General features: G+C 43.0%; 1 protein-coding gene and 1 long non-coding RNA gene across 6 annotated transcripts in view; one reads left to right on the top strand and one right to left on the bottom strand.

Moving 5' to 3' along the window:
• TARBP1 (tRNA guanosine 2 -O-methyltransferase TARBP1) overlaps positions 1-23,907 on the bottom strand; it is a 64,632-nt gene that overhangs the window by 3,648 nt on the left and 37,077 nt on the right. The window contains exons 14-26 of one of the 5 annotated variants that reach the window (XM_022553194.3): positions 22,129-22,290; positions 19,765-19,952; positions 19,071-19,332; positions 18,769-18,957; positions 17,229-17,410; positions 16,981-17,052; positions 15,016-15,136; positions 14,041-14,151; positions 13,021-13,170; positions 7,140-7,226; positions 4,913-5,109; positions 3,227-3,308; positions 1,110-1,281 (exon numbers count right to left, since the gene is read on the bottom strand). In XM_022553194.3, coding sequence (XP_022408902.2) covers positions 1,110-1,281; positions 3,227-3,308; positions 4,913-5,109; positions 7,140-7,226; positions 13,021-13,170; positions 14,041-14,151; positions 15,016-15,136; positions 16,981-17,052; positions 17,229-17,410; positions 18,769-18,957; positions 19,071-19,332; positions 19,765-19,952; positions 22,129-22,290 — 1,975 coding nt within the window. Of the gene's footprint in view, positions 1-1,109; positions 1,282-3,226; positions 3,309-4,912; positions 5,110-7,139; positions 7,227-13,020; positions 13,171-14,040; positions 14,152-15,015; positions 15,137-16,980; positions 17,053-17,228; positions 17,411-18,768; positions 18,958-19,070; positions 19,333-19,764; positions 19,974-22,128; positions 22,291-23,907 lie in introns of all 5 variants that reach the window. The other 4 variants (XM_089897427.1, XM_089897428.1, XM_089897429.1 and 1 more) reach the window with 4 other exon arrangements.
• On the top strand, positions 1,170-13,928 carry LOC149747212 (uncharacterized). Its single transcript, XR_016388023.1, has 2 exons — positions 1,170-3,664; positions 3,784-13,928. It is a non-coding gene; the product is annotated as an uncharacterized LOC149747212 (long non-coding RNA).

A 23,907-nucleotide genomic window follows, 5' to 3' on the forward strand; every position in this document is an offset into this window, starting at 1 on the left:
GTTCAGCACACAGGGGGCAATAAGTAAATCTTTGTTGACCTAGTAAATAAATTTAAGGTGATAGTCTTAAAATGAACCACCTAGAGTATTTGATTAAAAAAATGCACTTTCCTAGAACTCTCCTCCGGACAAAAATCTAAGGGTGGGACCCAAGAACCTGCACCTTCAACATGATGTCCAAGGGATTCCTGAAAACGCTAACATTTGAGAGAACTGTAAATATAAGGGACGAGGGAGGGGAACTCAAAGGAGAGTGAGGAAAGTCAGACTGAGGAGAAAAATCAGGAGAGCAAGAAATGAGCAAATAAATGCCACACAGGGTCAGGTATGGTACGAAAAGAGCATCTGTTTAGATTTTGTAAAGAAGTAGACAAAGACAATTTCTGCTTTTCTGAAAGAAGTTTCCACGATGCTTACTTATGGGCTGGGGAAGCCAGAAGGAGGACAAAATGTGAGTGACAGAGATGCTGAGAATGCAGATCACTACTACACATCTCTTAAGGTTAGTTGTGATTTTAAAAACGGGCGGGGGACTTGTTCCCCGGTTTTTTGGGGCAGCTGGACTGTGAAGGGAAGGAGGAGGATGGGAAGTAACAGAGGGAAAAGGGGGGGGGGGTCCTTGAGAAAGCTGCAGGGAAGGATGGGGGCGGGGGCACGTGAAAGGAGGGCTGGAGCCATAGGGAAAAGAGGGGTAAGAGATGAGTGATGTCCGGCCAGACCGAGCAGGGAATGCAGAGAGCTCTGCTTCACTCCCAAATAGGACAAGAAAAGAGATTTCTTAATTTGGCCCTTTTTTATATCTATATTTTTTCAGAAATATAGAGTAGAAGAGCAGTGAATATTTATTATCAATACTTCAAAGAAGACAGAAGCCTTTAGCTTTATATAGTAAAGCAGGTCAAGCTCTCTTTGGCTATTAAGAGCAAAGCCAACGTCAACTGAAAGTACTAGTCAGAGTGACACCACGCCTTCTGTCTTTTCTCTAAGTGGAGCAGAATTCACCACATCAATGAAAAAGTGGTACTATCAACCACCTATTCTAAGTAACGTGAATCAATGAGCCCGACCAAGGCAACAGGGAGAACAAGTAAAACAGAAGTTTTTCTTACCTATGTCCTGCTGGGACCAGTCACCTGGTTTTAGTTCACAAAGTTGAGCTGGAGAAAGGTACCACTGAAATCTTGCATCTAAAGGAATGTCAGTGAACCTGGTGAATTTACCAATGGCAATCCATTCGTCCTCAACAAGGCCAGAAAGGCGTGGAAGGATATAAAATATGGTCTGTAAAGGAGAATTGTAAACATCTAAATTTTCTTCCCTTAAAAATAACAAAGAAATACATGATAACATGTTTAAAGTACAACTTAATTATTATTACTGATGTGTTCTCCCGAACTATCATCACATCTGATCAAATGACATACTTTCATTTATATCTTGTAGCAACTGTCTATCTATACTTCTTATCTTCTCTAAGAAATTAAGGGATTAATTTAGGAAATCCTTGAGAGCGGGCAGATCTTCCACTCCAGTATTTCTAACTGTACGTAACATAGTATACACCATGCTCTTAATACAAGCAAGAAGTGTTTTGGAATTAATGAGCATTAATGTTGGACAACATTTGGATAAATGCTATTTATTGACAACCAGACACCTCCCTAAGCAAAATCAAATTCAAGCTCCTGTGGTGCCAGATCCTCACTCTCGCTGCCAATATACAAATTTAGAGTCTAGATTTTGCCTCGACTGTATCTTAGCTGTGTGACCTTAGACAAGCCATTAGCCTCTCTCAGCTTCAACCTCCTCACTGGTAAAATGATCAGGTAAGAAGAGCACATGAAAGTGATCTGTAAACTGCACGGTGTGACAGCACTGTGGACAGCAGTTATTCAGTCGCTACATGACAATCCTCCTCCCCTTTCCTTACCTATGACAAGAAAACTGAGATCCAGATAACCCTCAAATGTGAAAAGGCACAGAGGAGTCAGAAGCACAGTAGGCAACTTAAAAGCAAAGTAATAAACTGATAACAATGTCCAAGTCTTCATAAGAGTTTTTAGAATGAATATGGTTTTATCTTTATTAGCAATATTTGTGCAAATTGAAACTGGCATGATGAATGCAACTGTTTATTAAGTAGGTACCAAGTATAGCTCCAAATGTACAGAGAAACAGAGTTCTTGTGTGCCATTATTTTATTGATATGTACAGTTACGGTTCGTATAATTAATAGAGAATAAAATATATAAAACATATGAGGGTGAGGCAGTCAAAGTCAGGATGAAGGAAAAGTGGAAGCAAGGGACTTACTCCTGCTGGAGAACTGAATAGAAAAGGCTGACTTAGCACTAGAGAGTTATTAAGAGTCCTTCAGAAAGATGTCAAACAAAGCATTCTGGGCGCTAAAGGACACAGAACAGAGCACGTTAAAATATTTGAAAAATCCTAAATAATTTTTGCAATGAAGCAACAAAGTACACAATAATGTTTTATGATGACTATCTCACAACATATAGATCTGTATTTTTTTTAAAGGCCAGTTTATCAGTAATCCCCCCCCCACACACACACCCCAACAACAACAAAAAAACTGCTTATGCATGGTAGCTAAAGTTTCTGATACTTCCAGATTCCTAGATCACATGTTTTAAATTCCAAGGCCGTAACTGTAGTCGAAAAAGGGAGAAAGTAACATATGTACAAATTTTAATAATCTGTATATTGATTCACATGCTAACTGTAACAAGTTTAAAGAAATTATATAAGCACATTGTGTTAGGATCACTGAGATGGTGGGTCATTTGCTATACAATTCCAGCCACCCAGAACCTAAAACAGGCACTTAACAAAAGAGTAGGTCTTCTCGCGCTTTCATAACAATGGGCTTCGTTCGTTACAACAAATCTCACCTGCACAAATGCTCTCACTCATTTCCTTTTAATGTCAGAACAGATTTCTGTTCAGAGTTAAATATTCCCCCTTCCAGTGTTTACAAGCCAGACACTGCCTGAGAAACAGAAAGTGAAAATGACTAGCCAGTTTTCAGTGCTGAAGAGTGAAGCGCAAGCAGCCGTGACAAAATTACACGGAGCGCTTTACGACCCTGAAGGCGGTGTCGTAAGGACAGTTAACCTCAGTACACCTTCAACAACCGCGGCAGAAAGGAAGCACCGGGACTAAAGATACGGAAGAGAGTCGTTCGCAAATGAGACCCTCTGCTCACCTCCAGACAGTAGTCCTTAAGTGGGTGGAACGCTGCAAAAAAGAAATGCTCCTGGATCCGTTGCCAGTTCTTCTTCGCGTTCCTAAGTGTTAAAGATACATGTGAGGTACAGACTAGTGAACGCACTCTGGTAAGGGGGAAAACCAAGTAGCTCTCTTAAAGAGGCACCGCAGAATTTAGAATGAATGGAAAATCTTGTGAATTTTATCCCAAGATTTATAACCCCTATCTCCAAGATCAGCGTCCTTAAAAGCTGACCCTAAATCTGACGTTTTGAAGTGAAACTGAAAGACAGACAAAGAAATTAAATAACACTCTCACAGTCCTACGTCAAACAATGACTCAACAAGAATGAAACTCAGGTCTCCACTCCATCAAAGAGACAGTCGTCAGTCAACAGACAACGGTGGGAAAATCTCACAGGAACAGCTGCCGCAGGTACAACTCCCTTGCTTGGGCAAAAAGAATTCTAAAAGGGAACCATGTAAGAAATCTAGGCTGGGATCCTTATGTCTCTCTCTGGCCATAAATGCCTTTTTTTTTTTTTTTCCCCTCAGGAGAGAAAATCGTTACATAAGTTACTTTTTTGTTTTTGGCTGCGCCGCGCAGCATGTGGGATCTCAGTTCCCCGACCAGGGATTGATTGCCCACTGCAGTGGAAGCGCGGAGTCTTAACCTCGGGACTGCCAGGGAAGTCCACGTAAGTCACGTTTTCTACCCTGAAGATCCACGACATGCAGCCAAACTGTACCAACTTCTGTTAAGCCAGATGAAAGTAAGAGGTTTTAAATACTTAGGTACATACTCACAAACAACAAAAACCAAAAATTTGTCAAGTTTTAGAAGGCAAAAGAGGGAGGAATAAAAGTGACAAAACATGGCCACCGGCAGGTTTCAGTTTAAATTCATGACCAACAACCCAAAAGCTAAGCAGCAATTTCAAGATGCTCTCCCCGTGAGATCATTCTCCTGCTCTGGCCAACGTACCTCCTTCACCCCTGAGTTCCCAGCCCCTCCTGTCACTGCCGGCTGGGCCTCAACATCAGCGGGGTGAGGAGAGGAGACCTGAGATGAGAGACTGGCCCCTCCTTATGCACCTGTCTTCTCTGCCCCTTGGCTTTCAAGGGTCTCTTCAAAGGACAGCACCCCAATGTGTGTCCGAGCTCCCACCCCCCTGGGTTTTGCTACTGAGTCGTGCACCCCGACCTACTCCATCACAGCAGCGGTGTTGTATCTGTTTGATACTGAGCATCTGACTAGGATTTTGTTTGGGGGATAGAGACGTTCTCTTGAAAAAGGCAAGAGCTTCCAGCTTTAACCCGGACATCTGAGGGGTTATGAGCATGGCTTTAGAGTCCGGTCATGCTACTTCTCAGCAGTTCTTTGACAACAGAGGATGAAAACATTTGGCTACGCTGAAGAGAAACGTCTGGAGGTCCCTAAATTAAAGATCAAGGATTAAAGAGCAAAAAAAAGAAAAAGAAAATAAGTCAATGACGGAGCTGACGGCACTTAGAACTGTAATTAAACTGCACATCAAATAGTGAGCTGCTTACATGCTGCTTAATCCGAGCTCTGTGCGCTGCAGCGTGATGGGCTCAACAGGAGCTGCTAAAAGCTGGGCCCCTCTATGCCCTCTCTGCACACAATGCTGGACCGAGGGGTAAGGGGACAAGGCCTGCTTACCCTGCTCCATGCATGTTTTCCACTTGATTCAGACTGGATTCAATAACGGAAGTCAAAGCATCAAGTTCTTCAACGTGCAATGTCTTACACATGCTCCAGATTTTCTTAAGAGCAACTAAGGCATACAGTCGAACGCTAAAACTGTGGTTAAAACACCAGTGCAGTACGACAATAAGGGCTTGCTTCAGAATTAGTTTCTGAAAAGGAGAAACATTCTTCAGATGTGAACATGGACCATTTTACCCTTGACTGTATGACCAAGAACAAGGAGTACAGGTGACAAAAATGCTACAAAGTAAAATCTTATCTCACTGTTTTTGCATCGTCATTCTCAGACAGATACACTGGCAGGAGTGATTTCCTCAAGAAGGAAAAGTATCTTCCCAGCTCTTTAGTTTTTATTTACCATGCTGCCACACATGTTCTCCCCCATACGCCAGTACCTAGGTTAATCTGAATGAAGTACTTTCATGCTAACCACTGTAATGACCAGTGTTGTAAAGAAGTCTCCATCACTTACTACCTTACCATGGGCTGAGAAAGTTAGAAATATTAAGTGAACCTGAGCAAGGTACCTCATAAAATGCTGTTTTCCCCTGGTCTGAACTACTCTGTTTTCCCTAATAGTGACCTTGGACCCACACAGCACTGAGTGGTGGCAGGAAAATTAAGAAGTGGGGAGAAAAATAATAAGAGTTTAAGCTTCCCTGTAGTCTTTTCCTGGGAATTCACAGAGTTTTTCACCTTCACAGCCAGGAGATTTTATGCAATGATAATCTCTGATTTCTAAAACCACACAGTTCAACAGATATTGAAAGGCAAAGGAAGTGACATGTATTAATGTGGAAACCAGATGGACTCAAACTTTTAATACAGTATCAGGAGCTACCTTAATGCTCCTACAAACGGCTCATCTGTAAATGTTACTGGGCTGCACCAAGCTAAGAGCCCTGCAATAGTACAGTTTCCTATCTTACTTCTCTCAACAGATTGTAAGCAAATCTCTTCCCTGCACATATGTAAAACAGAAAGATAACAACTGCTATTACCGGATGCTAGAGCTTTTGTAACTCTTACCAGAAGGTGTTAACACAAGTTTTCACATAACTATAACTAACACACTGCCATCTGGCTGACAGACACTGTAACACACCATCAATTTTAAGATATTATCATGGTTTTTGAGGTTAAAATGTGGTGGGAAGAAAGACCTGTTCTTAGGATTGATGGAATAGGTTAACAACGAAATCTGATTGTTACTGTGCTTAAAGACAACACTTTGAAAAGTTCTAGGAAACCTATCCCCCCAATATTTTTGCCTCACTTTCAACACTAAACAACATTTCTTTCAGACAGCTGACCACTGAACAACAGGGGTTTGAACTGTGCAGGTCCACTTATACGTGGATTTTTTTTTCACTAAAGACGTACTACAGAGCTATATGATCCTCGGGTGGTTGAATCCACAGATACAGATGAGGAACCCTGGATTACGGTGACTGTAAAGTTACGTGTGGATTTCCCACTGTGCAGAGGGTCGGTACTCCCAACTCCTGTGTTGACCGAGGGTCGACTGTGTTAAGTTTCTCCCAGAGTTTACAACATATAAGTACACTCTATGTAGATTCAATAATATAGAATCAATCTTGCTCTAGATCTTTACCGGCAGGTTTTCCTGAATTCTCCACAGTTGCCATAGTGATTAACCAGAATTAGCTAAGATCTCTACTTATCTAGGGAAGATGCTTTAAACCTGAGAAAGATGAAGAACTGGCTTTCACACTCTGCATAATGACAGTCATTTTATATAAACCTTCCATAACACAATGGCTTTTAATACTCTGACCATGAGTTTCTTTGTACTAGCATTTGTTAAATAACTCTGCCAGCCAAGGAACACTTAAATGCAATAGGGGAAGGTCTTATTTAAATAATCTTACGTAAATACCTGCATAAAGTTAAGCATTCTGTCATTAAAAGTTGCCCATTCATTTGTCTAGAGATTTAACATGGGCTCAGGCGTTATCTCAGTGTGTGTGTGCCCGTGGGTAACACCTTACTGTGCATTTGTGTCTAAGTGCGTGTGCCGTTAGGAGGGGAGTGGAAGGGAAGGGGAGAAGCTGCAAAACACACAAGGACTACTCTAAATGAGAACAGTCAGCACAAATGCATAAGTTCTATTTTGATAGTCAAGTCTGAACTCTTCTCATAAACGATATAAACCTACCTTCTCTGGAATATTTTCAGTAATGATGTCCAAATGCGACAAAACTGATAAAAACGTACAAATGCTTGTTTTAAGGTTCTCTTCGGCCTGAAAATAAATCAGATACACGAAACAGTCATTCAAGGCTGCCGCGAGCCCGTGCACATCAAGGCACCGGGCTGGATGCTTGGGGCCCGGGCCATGAGGCCGGCTCTTCCCCGATGCAGCCACGGCCTGGGTGGGAGGAGAGGAGGAAAAGCGAGAACGCACAGGAATGTCCCAGAGCGAAATGCCCGCACGCACAGCACTCATCCGACACACGGCCGCTAACCGTTAACTGAGGCGAGGAGTACCTGGGGGAGACCAGGGTGAGCTCACTGCAGGGAGAGAAGGGCTGGCTGGAGAAAGCGGGGGTGGGCGGGGGAACAGGTGAAGATGACCAAGACGAACCAAGACAGGCAAGCGGGAGGCAAAGGCCCCCGTGCGGAGGGGAGCAGCAGAGGTTAAATGGGGCCCTGCAGCTGCTTAAAAAGAGCCTCAAGAGGGCTGCCCTGGTGGCGCTGTGGTTGGGGGTCTGCCTGCCGATGCAGGGTACGCGGGTTCGTGCCCCGGTCCGGGAGGATCCCGCGTGCTGCGGAGCGGCTGGGCCCGTGAGCCACGGCCGCTGAGCCTGCGCGTCCGGAGCCTGTGCTCCGCAGCGGGAGAGGCCACAACGGTCAGAGGCCCGCGTAACGCAAAAAAAAAAAAAAAAAAAAAAAAGCCTCAATGAAACGCTACTTATAAGAGTGTTCAACTGGAATTCGGAAACCTCCCCAATGATAGTGACTTGGAATTACACATTATTTTAATGATGACAAACTGACGGACGCCGGGTAGACTGGAAAGAGACTACAGACACTACAGTTTAGAAAGTGTTCCAAAAGGCGAATCAGGTGATTAATTCCTTTATGTAACTAGTAGTTAGTTATTGACCGTCTTCCATGGACTAGTTACTGTGGCCGCTGAGCCTGCGCGTCCGGAGCCTGTGCTCCGCGACGGGAGAGGCCGCAACGGTGAGAGGCCTGCGTACAGGGAAAAAAAAAAAATGACACAAATGACACAAATGAACTGCGATCTGAAGGAAGAGCAGCAGTTATGCAGGCAGAGAGGAAAAAGAACAGAAAAGGTCAGGGTGGTACTCGGCCACATGGGGGCCCTGATGAAGCAAGCTGTCCAGTAATCAGGCCCTAAGGCGGGCCCCGCCCCCTGGGGGGCTTGGTCACGCCATCTGCCCTGGCCAATAAGCAGCACGCGATCAGAGGCTGGGAACGTGCAGGTTCACCAGGGCGCGTCCTCCTGGAACGCTCGTCCTCGGCACCCTGAGCGACCACACACACAGCTGCAGAACCAGTGGTGCCCGGCACCGCGGCTGTCCCCACTACTGCAGCCAAGGTGATAAGCACGTGGCCGAAGAAGTCGTTTGCAGGTCCCAGCCCAGTGGACACCGCATGCACAACAGCCCAGCCTGGTCCTGTCAATCCAGAAGCAGGAAAAATAGCAGAGCGTTGTTCACACCCCTGGCCTTTGGAATGTTCCAGCAACAGAAAACTGAGCCCATGCATGCATCCATGACTCGAGTGCAGAGGTGGGAACGTGGGGCACACGGACTGGACGGGGAAGAGGGCACAGGCCCCGTGAGGCCTGCAGGCCACGCACGGCTGAAAGTGGACGACCTGATCACATTTTCATTTTGAAGAACCTGCTCTGGCCTCGGTGTGGAGAGGCGATCGAAAGGGAGGAAGAGGGGACGCAGGTGGTCGACCGAGGGGAGCAGTGCAGTGGACGATGCAGCCTGGACCAAGGCCAAACGCAGAGACGGGAGATGGTGACTGAGAAACACTCTGGAGGTAAGAGCGACAGGATCTGGTCCAGAGTCAGGAAAAGCGCTGAGTTCCCTGCTTTGTGCAGCTGTACAGACGGTGATGCTGTTTACAGTAGTAGAAAAGGATCAAGTTTGGGGCAAATATAAGGCACCTGGTGTCAGACATCCAAGTTTTAGATGATTTATAAACATTCAAGAAGAATGTCCACAGCGGGGGTCAGCAAAGCTTTCTGTAAAGGACCAAACAGTGAATAAAAATACAGCTCTGAGGTCCATACAGTCTGCTGCAAACACTCGACTCTGTCCTTTTAGCTCAAACACAGCCATGAACGATAGGTACTGATATATGAACGGGCATGGCTGTGCTCCATCAAACGTGGCCAGGCCGGGCGTGGCTGCAGTCAGCCTGATGGGGCACTTAGGGGAAGATGGCTGGAAGAGAGAGAGAAATTATTGGGTCATTCACATCAGATAATAAGTGAATCCATGACCCAGATAAAACTGACTATAAAACAAGGAGAAATTAAGGAAAGAAGGCGGCCCAGCCTTGAGAGGCACTAACATTTAACAGCTGGGCAGGGAAGGGAATGCCCAGAAAGGACACAGAAAAGAGGAAACACAGGGGCAGGGGGAACCAGGGAAGTGTTACTGAACCAGGAACAAGGAGGTCGTCTGCAGCATGGACGGATGGGGGGAAGCAGGAGGCTGACCACCGACCCTGGCGAAGGGTCGTCTGAGAAGTGACCAAGCTGGAGGTGAGTCCGGTGGACTGAACTGTGGGCAAAGAGAACATGAAAACCCCGAAACTGTGGCATACACACACTTCTTTCAGCAAGTCTGGCTCTGACAGGGTAGGGAGATAGGTGATTACAGGCGTCCTCTATAGGAGCAGCTCAGTGTAAATACCCGTAACAATGGATGAGAAACCACCTGGTTAAGAAGGGGACACTAGGTATAGGAGAGAGACCGAGGGCTAAGGTTCCCGAGAAGGCAGACAGGAAGAGAAGCCGGAGAACAAGCAGAGGAATTACCCCAACAGCAGATTCAGGTCCTTGATGATATAGGAGGGAAGCAGTCTTGGGTGGATATGGACAAGGTATTGGGTTGGCCGAAAAGTTCGTTCGGGTTTTTCCAGAAGATGTTACAGCAAAACCTGAATGAACTTTTCGGCCAATCCTATATATTTATTTGCGTGACTGCTCTTGAGAAGGTAAAGGTATTCCTATGCGATGACTGCCACTTTCTCGGAAACATAAAAGCTAAGGTCACCTGCTTCAAATAAAGGAGGAAAAGGGTGTAGTGGACACTGCCTGTTTGTGGGTATCTCTTCTGAATCCCCTTCCCAGTTCAGGGAATTCTTCACCTTATAGGTCTTGTGAGAAGCTGGAAATGCCAGACATTCATTTTCCCAGCCTCCCTGCAGCTAAGAGAAGTCACCTGACCTGGATCCGGAGACGCCTGCCCTGAATGCTGGGCTGAGAACTGTTTACCCAGAGAGGCAGAGCCCACAGAGAACCCACTCCATGCAGGCGGCAGGCGGACGGCTGGCCAAGGCTGCAGCACTGCCGTGATGGCGCCAGGCGTCCAGTGGGGTGAAGCAATGTCCCTGGTGGACCCGCTCTACGGCACGCCTGTGGCTACAGTTCTGGAAACCACTGAGCCCCACCTTGTTCCTGCCAATTTTCCAAGCTGGATTCTGCAGCTTTCTGGGCTACCTCACTTCCCCCATCTCCGCTGTTTTCCATCCCTTTGATTCAATCAGCAAACGTTTTACTTGCTTACAGTGAAAAACCCTGATGTCCACGAGGAAAAGATGTGAAGAGAATATACCAGCTCTGAGAGCTCTTTATGGAAAATGAGAGACTGAGCAGAGTGGAGAAGCGGGACGGAACTGGTGGCTTGACCAGGGACAGGAGAGTCAGGGGGGCTGGAAGCACACCAGAGCCAGGGGCCTTCCGTGAGAATTTCTGAGGCAGCGCCCACCTTCTTGAGAGCAGACAAATCAAACAAGATTAATAAAGCAACAGGTCTGAGAAGCAATGCAAGGAAAAAATGTCAAAGTATGTTTCTTAATTCTATGGGCATGAAGAGAAGAAGGAAGAGCCAGGAGAGGAACCTTGAAACAGTGAAGGCGAACGCGGCTTCTGAAAGGAAACAGACACCTGAATTAGAGCTTTGTCATTTCTTAGTGGTGTGACAAGTTACTTAATCTCTCTGGACTTCAGTTTTTTCACTAAGTAAAATGTAAAAATTCCGACCTACTTTTCAGGATCACTGTGAAGATGATGCCGCCATGCTTATCGTAACAGCCAGGTTTCAGGAGAGGAGCCTGGGACAGTGAAGGAAGGAGTGTGTGTGTGTGTGTGTGTGTGTGTGTGTGTGTGAGACCAGGTTTCAGGAGAGGAGCCTGGGACAGTGAAGGAAGGAGTGTGTGTGTGTGTGTGTGTGTGTGTGTGTGTGAGACCAGGTTTCAGGAGAGGAGCCTGGGACAGTGAAGGAAGGAGTGTGTGTGTGTGTGTGTGTGTGTGTGTGTGTGTGTGTGTGTGTGTGTGTGTGTGAGACCAGGTTTCAGGAGAGGAGCCTGGGACAGTGAAGGAAGGAGTGTGTGTGAGTGTGTGTGTGAGTGTGTGTGTGTGTGAAGGACCGCGGTGTGTGTGTGTGTGGGGGGGGAATTTCAGGCAAAGACATGCTCATCAATTTCGTGTTACACAGGATGAAGTCTGAAGTGATTATGTTAGAGGGCCTAGGAGGTGGCTGGGATGCAGCGAACCAGCAGAGACAGGGAGTATAGAAAGAGAAGGAGAAGGGACTGGAGAAGGGACCACCACAGTGTACAGTCAGGAGAAAAAAAGCAACAGTCAACGAGAAAGGCTGCGCGGCAGTAAGGAAAAGGAAGAAAAGACAAGGCTGTTTGTAGCTGCACATGAAGCCCTCAACGTGGGACTTCTGAAGATACGGCAGAGCCCAGTGGTTTAAGAAGAGCAAGAGAGAAAGGCAAAGATACTCTCGAAGTTTAACAGAAGGAAAAGAAGACACTAGGACGATGGCAGGAGGGAGCACAAGTCAACAGAATAAGAGTGAAGAGCTCAGGGCACAAAAGGACACAGCTACAGATGAGCAAGAGAGAACAAGTTTCTCCCCCTGAAACAGAAAGGAAGAAACAGAAAGAGATGCTTTTCACACACAGAAGGCAAGGTCATTTACCCAGAAAGGGAAGGGTGAACTTGGGAACCAGCAGAAAATACTTGAGGCAAGTATTTAGAACTGATGTTTAGAAACAACTTGCTATTTGTCAGGAAGCCCGCAACTGCAAACTCTATCACTAATCTTAGTATCGATACCTTACAAATGATTTTCAAGATTTAAGAATGTTGGGGATGAGGTGTCAGAGGTGTGTGTGAGGGTACAGAGGAGGTAAGAATGGAAATGAACTGACACTTGCTTTTGGCTGGGTGGTAGGGGCTCCCTTCTACTCTCTCTGCTTTGGTTATATTTGAAATTTCCCTACTAAGAAATTCTTTAAAATGTAAGGAATGCATTTAATTCCTCATCATTCTTTTTTTTTTGTTTTTTTTTACTTTTTGGCTGCACCCTGCAGCATGTGGGATCTTCGTTCCCCAACCAGGGATCGAACCTGCACCCCTGCATTGGAAGCACGGAGTCTTAACCACTGGGCTACCAGGGAAGTCCCCAATTCCTCAGCATTCTTATCTCTAAGATCAAACAAAGACTTTGCTTGGTAAATGAAAATATAGAAAGCACCTATTCCCCTTACTCCTTAACAACAGAAACCTTTTCCCTCTTTGTTTTGTTGGAATAGAAGAACTCTCAAATAAAAATTATGCTATACTCAAGATAAACGCCAGGGCTTTCTGTCTCTGTCTAAATTAATTCAAATCCTGCAAAACACAATTTAGGATATCAGTACATTAGGGGCAGGGCAACTGACAGCCAGAAAACTATTAAAGTGAAACAATCTCCCAGCATAGCTAAGATCTTTTCCTCATTAAAAAAAAATTATGAAAAATCTCCTTTACTTACGTAAGAAAAACAGTCCCAGAACTTCGGAAGAAATTGAGGGAATTTATGAAGAATCAGTATAATAATCCATTCTATAAAATATTTTATGGATGCTTGATTATTGATGAAACCAGCCTGGAAAATCTTGTCAATAATTCTATTCAAGAAATTCTGAGAAAAATAAAGCACACAAATTAAACTGTTATGGTTATTAATTTTAAAAAATTATTTTTATTGAGATATCACTGACATATAATGTATAAGTTTAGGTGTACAACATGTTGATGTGATGAGACATTTATTTTTTTTTTTTAAACATGTTTATTGGAGTATAATTGCTTTACAGTGGTGTTAGTTTCTGCTTTATAACAAAGTGAATCAGCTATACGTATACATATGTTCCCATATCTCTTCCCTCTTGCGTCTCCCTCCCTCCCACCCTCCCTATCCCACCCCTCTAGGTGGTCACAAAGCACGGAGCTGATCTCCCTGTGCTATGCGGCTGCTTCCCACTAGCTATCTATTTTACGTTTGATAGTGTATATATGTCGGTGCCACTCTCTCACTTTGTGATGATACATTTATATGTCGCATTATGACTACCACCTTAGCAGCACTAGTCTCTATCATGTCACGTAGTGATTTCTCTTCTGTGGTGGGAAAAATTAAAATCTATTCCTTATCAACTTTGAAAATGGTTACTAATTTTAATTAAGAAATAGTCACTATTAATAAAACAGCTTAAAGTTTTATCGTGGCATATGAGTCTTTAAACAGTTAAAATATTACAATAAAATACTGAGGGGAAAAATATATTAAATGGGGCCATGTAAATCAGTTTCCAATTTATTTCTACAACACCTAATTGCCTTAGAATTCTATTAAAAAAACTTCTGAATAAACTTCAATTTTAAGAACTAAAGTATAAATTTTAAGCAGACGACTTTCTCAATTTTAAAGTAGCACATGACAATTTCTACTACATAGTTTATTCATATGAAAACATTATGCTTTAAGGTACGAATGTAATAAATGTTATACCTGATCGAATCTGGGGAAAAGTACAAGCAGAGTCTGCCATATTCGGTTTTTCACTCTATGTTGTTGAGAATTCACATAGTATCGAGTTCTTGACTTGGACACCAATTCATCCTTGGGGGGCGGGGGAGAGGGTGGAACCAATTTTAAATTACCTACTGAATTCGTGATTAATGAAAATAAAATCAGTGACAACTTCAAGTTTAAAAAGTATAAACTGGGCATAGGAGCCTGTTATACTCTGAAAGGCAGAAGGATAACAAAGACACTTTCTTATGATACTTTTCCCAAGTTTCCTTTCAAAACAATGAATTTCGTTCTTTTGTTTAACTTACCTTTTTTTTTTAAAGTTTTATTATTCTTATTTAATTAATTTATTTATTTTTATTTCTGGGCCACGCCACGCAGCATGTGGGATCTTAGTTCCCTGACCAGGGATCGAACCCACGCCCCCTGCATTGGAAGCGTGGAGTCTTAACCACTGGACCACCAGGAAGTCTAAACTTATCTGCTTTTAAAATTAGAAAAGGAACCATACAAATTTACGTAGCAAAAAAAGTACCTGAAAATATACTTCTCCTTCCTTGTGCCCAGTTAAGGGGGAGACATGGGGTCACAGGGGTGGACTTGGCACTAAAAATTTTTTTAAGTTTATCGTATTTTGGTAAATAGTGACAGATCTGAAGAATATATATTAGCAAGGGAATACAATGCCCCTCGATTGTGTAAGTTTGGAATAATGGGATCTGCAATTTGATATAAACCCCACTAAGACAGGGGCACCTCAGTAAATGGACAGTGCCATCACCAGACACAAGGCAACAGCAGCACAGAGTCCTACGTTAGCAGCGCTCTCCCCGGCTTTAATCGTCTGTGCTGTCTAAATTCAGCCAACTGGCAGGTTTACTTCTGGTACGTCACTGCTACTGCTTGAACTGCTAAGTTAAGATACTTTAAGGTAAAATAAAGCATATTTACTTTTTCTAATAGCTTGACTGCAAGATCTTCCATAAACAACTTATGAGACATATTTGAGCCATCTAATAAACACAGGAATTTGACAGCACAAATTCTCACATAATGGTCCTCTCTTTTAGTACTAAAAAATATAAAATGATAGATTATGTTAATACATTTTCAAAATTAAAAAATACATTAGATATTAATTTCAAAATATCAAAACCTTCCAAAAGTTTTCTAAAATTAAGTAGCTTCATATTTAATGACAATGCATTTTATTATTATGTTTTTACATCTTTATTGGAGTATAATTGCTTTACAGTGGTGTGTTAGTTTCTGCTTTATAACAAAGTGAATCAGTTATACATATACATATGTTCCCATATCTCTTCCCTCTTGCGTCTCCCTCCCTACCCCACCCCTCTAGGTGGTCACAAAGCACCCAGCTGATCTCCCTGTGCTATGCGGCTGCTTCCCACTAGCTATCTATTTTACGTTTGGTAGGGTATATGTGTCTATGCCACTCTCTCGCTTTGTCACAGCTCACCCTTCCCCCTCCCCTGACAATGCATTTTAAATCAGGATAGACAGTGGACGGTAACAAATACATCAACAGGAGATCCTGTACACAAAGTCTGAATGAGCACAAATTCACCCAGACTTCTGGAAAAACAAGGCACACACTACTGATACTGGGTCAATAATACCTTATCTGTGGACAAAACAGATCACAGCTCATGACACTGTTCCTGGAAGAGGACCACAGACACCTCCTGCTCAGGGGCAAGAACACACATCAACACCTCGATGCTGTCGTCACTGTGCACTCTAAGTGCACGTCTCTAAGTGAAGGGCAAACTCAGAGAGCACTCACTGTGTGTGCTGAGCATCCCAGCATTTTCAGTATCCAAATGGGGAAAAATAAATTCACTGAAATTGTTAATTATTTCCAGGTTCATTAAAATGACTATAATGTGAATAAATGTCATTTTAATTTAACAATATCTGTCTAGTAGAAATCAAAATATTCTGGAAACGTCAACTAAATAAATTTCACTTATTGTTATACTCTAACCAGCCAAGAAAACAAAAAATTAATTAAAATAATTAACAATGAAACATGTATATATTTAATGAAGAGTGGCAGATTTAAAACATAGCTATGACTCTTAGAATAATAAACTTTGTGGTAACTGTACACAATTGTCATTTGTTGTCCTAAACTCTAAAATCAAAGTGAATCATGACAACACAATTTATTATCTTCTTCATAAACACCTATGCACAAAGTTTTGAAAATTATGTGAGAAAATAAAAACTTTTAAAAAAGCTCCAAAAAAATTACTTCAGCGGTTAGATAAGAATAGGCTTATCCCAGACATCAAAACTTTAGGGCCTATTCCAACAGTAATTTTATTTTTGCGTGAGCATAGTGACTTGTTAAATAGTGGATTTTAGCCAAAAAAAAAAAAACTATGTGCACTGATGATCACCCCTCCACCCAAATAAAGAAGAGGGATAGGAATTGCATATTCTCCACAGTTATTTCCTTATTTATGCTGGACTTGGCACTAAATTTTTTTTTTTTTTTTTTTGCAGTACGCGGGCCTCTCACTGCTGTGGCCTCTCCCGTTGCGGAGCACAGGCTCCGGACGCGCAGGCTCAGCGGCCATGGCTCACGGGCCCAGCCGCTCCGCGGCATGTGGGATCTTCCCGGACCGGGGCACGAACCCATGTCCCCTGCATCAGCAGGCGGACTCTCAACCACTGCGCCACCAGGGAAGCCCCACACTAAATTTTTTTTAAAGTTTATCATATTTCAGTAAATAGTGACAGATCTGAAGAAAATATATTAGCAAGGCAATATAATTTCTAACACAATTTGGAAGGCTCATGCGATATCTTATACAGAATGTTTCTCATATGATGTTATGTTTTGAATGCCGCATTTATATCAAGATATGGAGGACCCACCATACTTACTTTTCAATAACCGTGTTCGCTGCACACTCATGCCCAAGATTTTCTATGAAGGTCTGTACATCCTGAATAAGTCTTTCCATAAAACACATGTGACAAAGAACAACAAGTTTTAGAAGAAAAAAATTAAAGTCCCAAATTAAAAATTAATCAATATTCTTCTAACTGAAAGCCTTAAGATAAAGACACAATTCTACCCAGATAGACACTTAATATAAGTTACGTGAGGCTGAAATAATGGCATCTTTTACCTCTGATCACGCCGAAACACTGTTCCAAATATACACGCCTCAAGGACAAGTTCGCTGTAATTTTTAGCAGTAGATAAAGACACATTTGAAGCAGAAACGATCCAAGATTTGCAGCAATAACTTATCAATATATTGAAGACTCCAGTTTTTATAGCAGACATTTCAATTATCCTGTACATAATCTGGAATGAAATACAATAGTTACTTTATCCTTTGACCAATTAAGTTTTTTCAAAAAAGAGAAAAAAAAATTCATGTTGCTAAAAACTGTTACTTGAATGCCTTCAAATGACAGTTTCAACATAACCAGAAATAGAGTCTAAAAAATTAAAAACTTCACTGTTTGCACGATGCTAACCAATCACAGAATGCTAATTTTTCATTTCTTAATACTGAAAATAAATAAAATTTTACTGATACTGATATTCACCCAGAACTATCCCAGAGGAACAACTGCCCAAAGTGATAGGGAATGAAAGGGAGAAAAAACGCCTCACCCTTGACATTTTCAGTTTTCTTTGCACTTGCCAGGGGCCTCCCTTTCCTCAGAACAAAAGAGGCCCCCCTCTCTAAGTGTGTACCGTGGGTCAGGAAAGGACGCAGAGACAGCAGGGTAATAAATGGATTTATTTTCCATCTTCCCCTTTGGATAAGGAGTGTATGTGAGTCTGAGGCATGATGTAATTCCATCACCTTATGTTCCCTACTACGTATCAGTGACTGTAAACACAAATGCCTCCAGAAACCAGAAAGACCTCTGGATAGGTTATATTCAGAGAAATATTTCCTTGAACAAGAAAAGCAACCGCACAGATGCACTGACAAATGGCACGTGACGTTTGCCCTCAGGGTCCAGGAGAAATCAAGCCACGGTCTGGAGTGGAGCAACAGAAAGGGTGTGCCCCACCTGGAAGGGCCAGGGACCAGTGACCACCGGGACACTGCTCTCATGTAGGAATGACCAGCGTTGCCAGATCATACAATTTTCCAAGAGAAGAGGAAATACAGATTTTCATGCAAAGTTCCCAAGCCTTAAAAGCTGGCAACTAATTCAAAAGATTTTAATTTGATCATATGAACCAAATACGTTTGTAAGGCAGATGTGGTTCATGGGCTACCGCTGTGCACCTACTTCTTTACATCTAGCAGATTTTGTTCTTACTCATGACACTGAAGAAGGTTCAAAATACTTACTGACTGAATAAATAAATAACAACAAATCTAATATGTAATTACAAATATAACTCTCTTCATGTGCTACAGGTCACACAAATGAAAACAAAAAGTTCCCTCTTTTTTCTAAAATCATCAGATTCACAGAAATAAAGTAGAACGGTGCTTGCCAGGGGCTGGAAGGCGGGGTGGGGAAAGGGGAGATGCTTAATGGGGACAGGGCTTCAGTTCCACAAGATGAAAAAGTTCTGGGGGTCTTTCACAATTACGTAAATATAGTTAACACTATGAACAGTACACTTAAACATGGTTAAGATGCCACATCTTATGTTACATGTTTTTGAATCCCAATTTTAAAAAAAGTTACCTCTTTGATTTTGAAATATGCCTGGCCCTTGATTTTTGCAGCAATGGTAAGAACTTTGGGATCAAAAACAAACTGAACAAAAGCTTTTAAGTTAGACCAGAATATCAGCTGAGTGTTGCTTAAAGAAGCTATGATTTTCCAAGCCATGTCAAAAGACACTATGCAGAGAGATTCAGAGGAGGTCAGAAGCTGGTAGGGAAAAAAAAAAAAAAAAAGAAAAGAAATACATAATTATCACAATTTCAGAAACTGATGGTCTGTTCTTATGGTTATTCTTTAATTCAGGTCTCACTGTATCTTACCTTGGGAACCAAAATTTTCATGCAGTGGAACACAGGTAAAACTTGATCAGAAGGAAGAATTGTGAGGGCTTCTAGTGCGGACTGCAAAGTCCTTATTGGCATTTGAACAGCAGGCAGAATGGGTTCCAGAATTTCATCCTCTGAGGCTGGTATAAGGGTGTGATATTTTTTCAACAAGAAAGAGAGGCAGACCCACTGATCGTGGATATATTGTGCAACTATTTTCCCCCATCCTTGGGAAGATGACGACTCTTCAAAAAAACTGAGACAAAAAATAAAGTCACTACCCCATCCTTCTTTGAGTCTGTCTCCACTTCTTTTGCGTGTAGCAGTACACTACCCTTACAAGGGGAGAAATTAAACAGTCATTATTAAATATCCTGTCTACCAATAAACGAGGAAACACCACAAACCTCAATTTCCTAACTACACTGAAAGGAGGTGCTTGCACTCGCTTCAAATGATTCGCTGAAAACTAAATGCAGAAAAGTTAATGGGCTTCCAGTAACAGGGATGAATAATTTGATAATATGTTATCATCCTGAATGAAGCCTCATCTCGAAGCTTCCATGACCCTTTACGTAAGGTTGAGCAATCACTAATTATCTCAATGACTCAAACAAAAATGGATTTTTAAACATGAGCAAAAAAGATGCCTTTCATGTATATGCTTCTCTCCAAGGGGTGAACACACCTGCTGTCCTCCTCTGTGTGGGGCTTCTGCAGCGTCCGATTGAGCTGGAGAGAGGAGAGGAACCTTTCCGTGGCTCCCGCATCCCGAGAGTCCAGCTGTAGCTCTGGCTTCTGGTCAATGGCCTCACACACCATGGCCAAGGCAGCCATACTAACGACTCTCTGAATCTGTCTACCCAGTGTCGGTTCCTGGGGAGCAAATGGGACAATCTTTTATTGAACATAAGCAAATCCTAACCAATAAGGACCTGAGCTCCCAGTCTATGGGAATCTCATGCCCTCCTTCCCCTCTTTGTGCCTGCTACTGAGTATCAGAGGAAATAAAAGGAAATCCAATATACGTCACTCTTTACCATTTCTGTACAGACTGGTGGCAAACAAGGTGGCAATAAAAATTCAGCAATTCAGACTGAAAGACAACTTGGATACAAAGTTCCTATGGGTGAGTCTTATTTCAACTGTTTGGCTAAAGCAGACTTAAAAAAAGACTCCCGGCGTATATATAAACAACTCCTTCAGTCAGCTGTACGCTGCTTTGGGTGACACAGCACAGCAGTTAAGAGCTGGACTCGAACCACGTGGCCTAGGTCTGGACCCTGGCTCTGCACTTACCACCAGCTGACTGTGGACACACTACACCTTGGTTTACTCATCCGTAAGACGGGGACAGTAATAGAATCTACTTCACGGGATTATTGCGAAGATTAAATAGATCGGTTATTTCATGTAAAGCACTTGGAACTCTACAGGCAGGAGCAGAAAGGAGGAAACCAAGACAGCCTGGCTTTGTTCTTACAGAGGGAAAGTCAATAATCTCAACCAAGAAGCCAGGAGTGCAGGTAAGAACCTAGATAGGGAAAATACTTCCCTGAGAGACCAAAGCAGTTCTCCCAAATACCGCCCACCAGTAACATCTCTACAGAAAGGAACCTTCTACTACTTATTTCATACCTTCCCTCACCACCACCACAGAAAATCAAGTATCTGTGCAGATAAATTTTACTTAGCCACACTGCCAATACAGGAAATAAAATGTAGGGCTACTTTTGAGCCAATACGTTCCCTCTTAACCTTAAAGTAATTCAGTGGATTAGTAAAGAGAGTAAGCCAATCTTTAAAAATCACTGTGGTATGGTTCACAATTCTGGTCTACATTCAAAACTCACAATGTCCTTCTGGAACACTAATTCATTAATATTCAGTAGACAGGGTGCTGAAATATTAATCAGTCCTCCTTATAATGTTCTTTTAATACAGTTCTCGAAAACTACTTCAAAAATTAGATTATTAAAGCAATCAAGTAGCTCTTTTAATTAGCAGCCCAGACCAGACTATGATTCAGCTCAAATTTTTAAAACCCTTACCGTGTGTGTTAAGTGGAAACAGCTAACATTTACTGAGGACTCTCTATGTGCCAGGTACTGTTCTAAAGGTTTACCATGCATGAGCTTGCTTTAATCCTCACATCAACCTTATAACCCTTATTTCGCAGGTGCAGTAAATGAAGCACAGAGAGGTTAAGTAAGTTCCCCCAAGGTCTTTACAGCTAGTATCTTTACAGCTAGTAAAGATAAAGCCAGGATTCAGAACCAGGAAGTCTAACTCCAAAGCCTGTGCTCATAACCACTATGCCTTATTGTATCATGTTTCAGAAATGCCTCTAGGTACTGAAATCTAGTGGAGAAGACATATATACATAAATTATTCCAAAAGCAAGTAAGATGGAAAAAAACACAAAAATGGAGGCATAAAGAGCAACAGGTAAATGAAGAAAAGAATGAGACACTGATCAAATTTCATTTAAGAGAAAATGTAACTTGAGCTGGGACGAAAAGGATCCATCAGATACTGACAAGTGTATGTTGAGGGGAGGGCGTTCTCAGTGGAAGGACGAGACACAATGAAAGCCCAGATGAGGCAGGATATGGCATGTGCTGTGATCTGTGACGCTCCCTATGGTGGCCTAGCGTGACTGCAGCATAGAGGGCTCTGTGGAAAGGAAGGGGAGACGCTGTGAACTGGGCTAGAAAATGACGTAGAAATCCAAGCATGGAGGCTCTGGACACTGGACTGAATTTGGACACATTAAAATGTCCCTTACTGGTACTCAGGCAAAAGACCTAGTGAAAATCCACTATCTGTATCTAAATGATTTTACGATTGCAGTCACCACACCTTCATTATGTACCTAATATTATGACAAGAGTCCCAATCTTCATCAAATATGATGAACAAGGGATATTATTTTCAAAATTAAATTTCAGCAGATGCTTTTTATGTATCAAAATATTGTCCAATAGTCAAATATGTATTTTGTGTATGCCTTACTCAACATAATTACAAGCCCTGAAGCAAAGAGGATTACCTGTCCACGGTCCATCTCTTGAAGATGCCGAATGGATGCGTTTTTCAAAGGAGAAATAACTCTCCAAATAGGGTTGCCTCTTTTCCATCCAACCTTCAAGTGGAGATTTATAAGTTCAGTTAATACCATCAGGTACAAATGGCAACGTTCCAGATCTGAAACCTAAGAGAAACAATAAAACACTTAACAAGCAAGGTTCATGATTTTCACAAAGCTATGAGAGTTTAGGCAGGAAATAAATTAGTTTATCTAAAAGTACTGAAAGATGACATTGATGGGAGAAGTCATCTCTTCCAAGAAGCCTTCCATCAACTCCCCAGGCAGAGCTAAGCACGTCCTCCTCTGTGCTTAGACGGTGACTCTGCAATCAGCACGACTTACTCAGCTGGCTCCCCACCTTGATTATGAGACCCTGGAAGGCAGAAACTATGTTCTACCAATTCTGGCATCCCAGGCTAACACATCATAAATAATCACAATAGCAAGTATAGCAACTACCACTGCCACTTCCTTTCCTTCAGGCAGTTGTAATACTCCATTCTCACAAGGAACGGTCACTGTCCCACTTTCCGAAGTTCAGAGAGGTTAAACAACTTACCCAGCATATCAGAGCTAGTAAGCTGGATGGGGGGCAGGGAAGGGGACAGAATTAAAGGCAGGGCTTTTCGACTCATAGACACAGGCAGACTGGGTTCGGTCCAGCTCTATCATCACCAGCTGTGACCTACTGCAAGAGACCTAACCTCTTTGGGCCTCAGATTCCTTACCCGTAAAATGGGGAGGGTAGTATCTCTCCGTCACAGGGTTTTTGTTGAAAGAATTAAGAGAGAAAGCATTCTGAAGGAACTGGCCCTGAGTGGTAGCCTTGCTTATTATCGCTGTGCCAATTCCTCTACCCTCAGGCTTCCGTGGCACACAGGAAGCACAGAATTCATTCAGTTTATCAGTTTTTACCGAGCAATGCTTAGATGCCAGGCGCTTTGCCGAGCGCTAGGATACAATGCAGAGAGAAGGAAACAACGCCAGGGCTTGGTGCCAAGACTGAACACAGCGGGTGAGAGTGAGGGATAAAGCTGCCAGGATTCCCAAGTTTTAGGCTTGAAGAAACAGGCTGGATCATGCACATCCACCGAGAAGGGAACCTGGGGCGGGGGAAGGCGGATAACCTCCTGCAGGAACGATAAGGAGTTCAGTTTTAAATAGCGTATGTGGGGGAAATTCAACCTGAGTTGTCAAACAGCAACTCGCTGAATGGGCGTTCACCTCAGAAGGTCAGTCTGAGGTAGAAAGGAATGTGACGGTCCCTGGCATAACTAAAGCTGGGGATGCCGGTGAGGTCACCTAGACAGGAGAGGATGAGAAAAGGAGGGGCCCGGGCCAACCTGAAAAACTCTGACTTCCAAGGCTACGCAGCAGAGAATGGACATTCGTGGGAGTAACGGCCAGAGGGAGGGGAAACAGCAGGAGGAGGATGTCATAAACGCCGGCGTCTCAAGGCGGAGGCGTCAACAGTGTCCACTGGGGCTGAGGGGGTCGAGAGAAACGTGGTCTGAAAAGCATCGCCAGGTGCAGGACAAAGGAGCCACTTCTACTCACAGGAGCTGTGGGGTTTGTTTACAGACCAGCTCACAAAGGGAAGGCAACAGGGCACCAGAAGGAACGCGGAATTGAGCGGGTTCTTGTTAGATGAGGGACCCTTAAAGCTGTTTCAGCGCTCACGGAAAGGATCCAGGAGGAAAGGAGAGGTGAGAAATACAAAAAAGAGAGAGGCTGATCAAC

Source organism: Delphinapterus leucas, chromosome 16 (genome assembly GCF_059928025.1).
Source record: "Delphinapterus leucas isolate spDelLeu-1000000601 "Yukka" chromosome 16, BTC_Dleu_Yukka2, whole genome shotgun sequence".
NCBI lineage: Eukaryota > Metazoa > Chordata > Mammalia > Artiodactyla > Monodontidae > Delphinapterus > Delphinapterus leucas.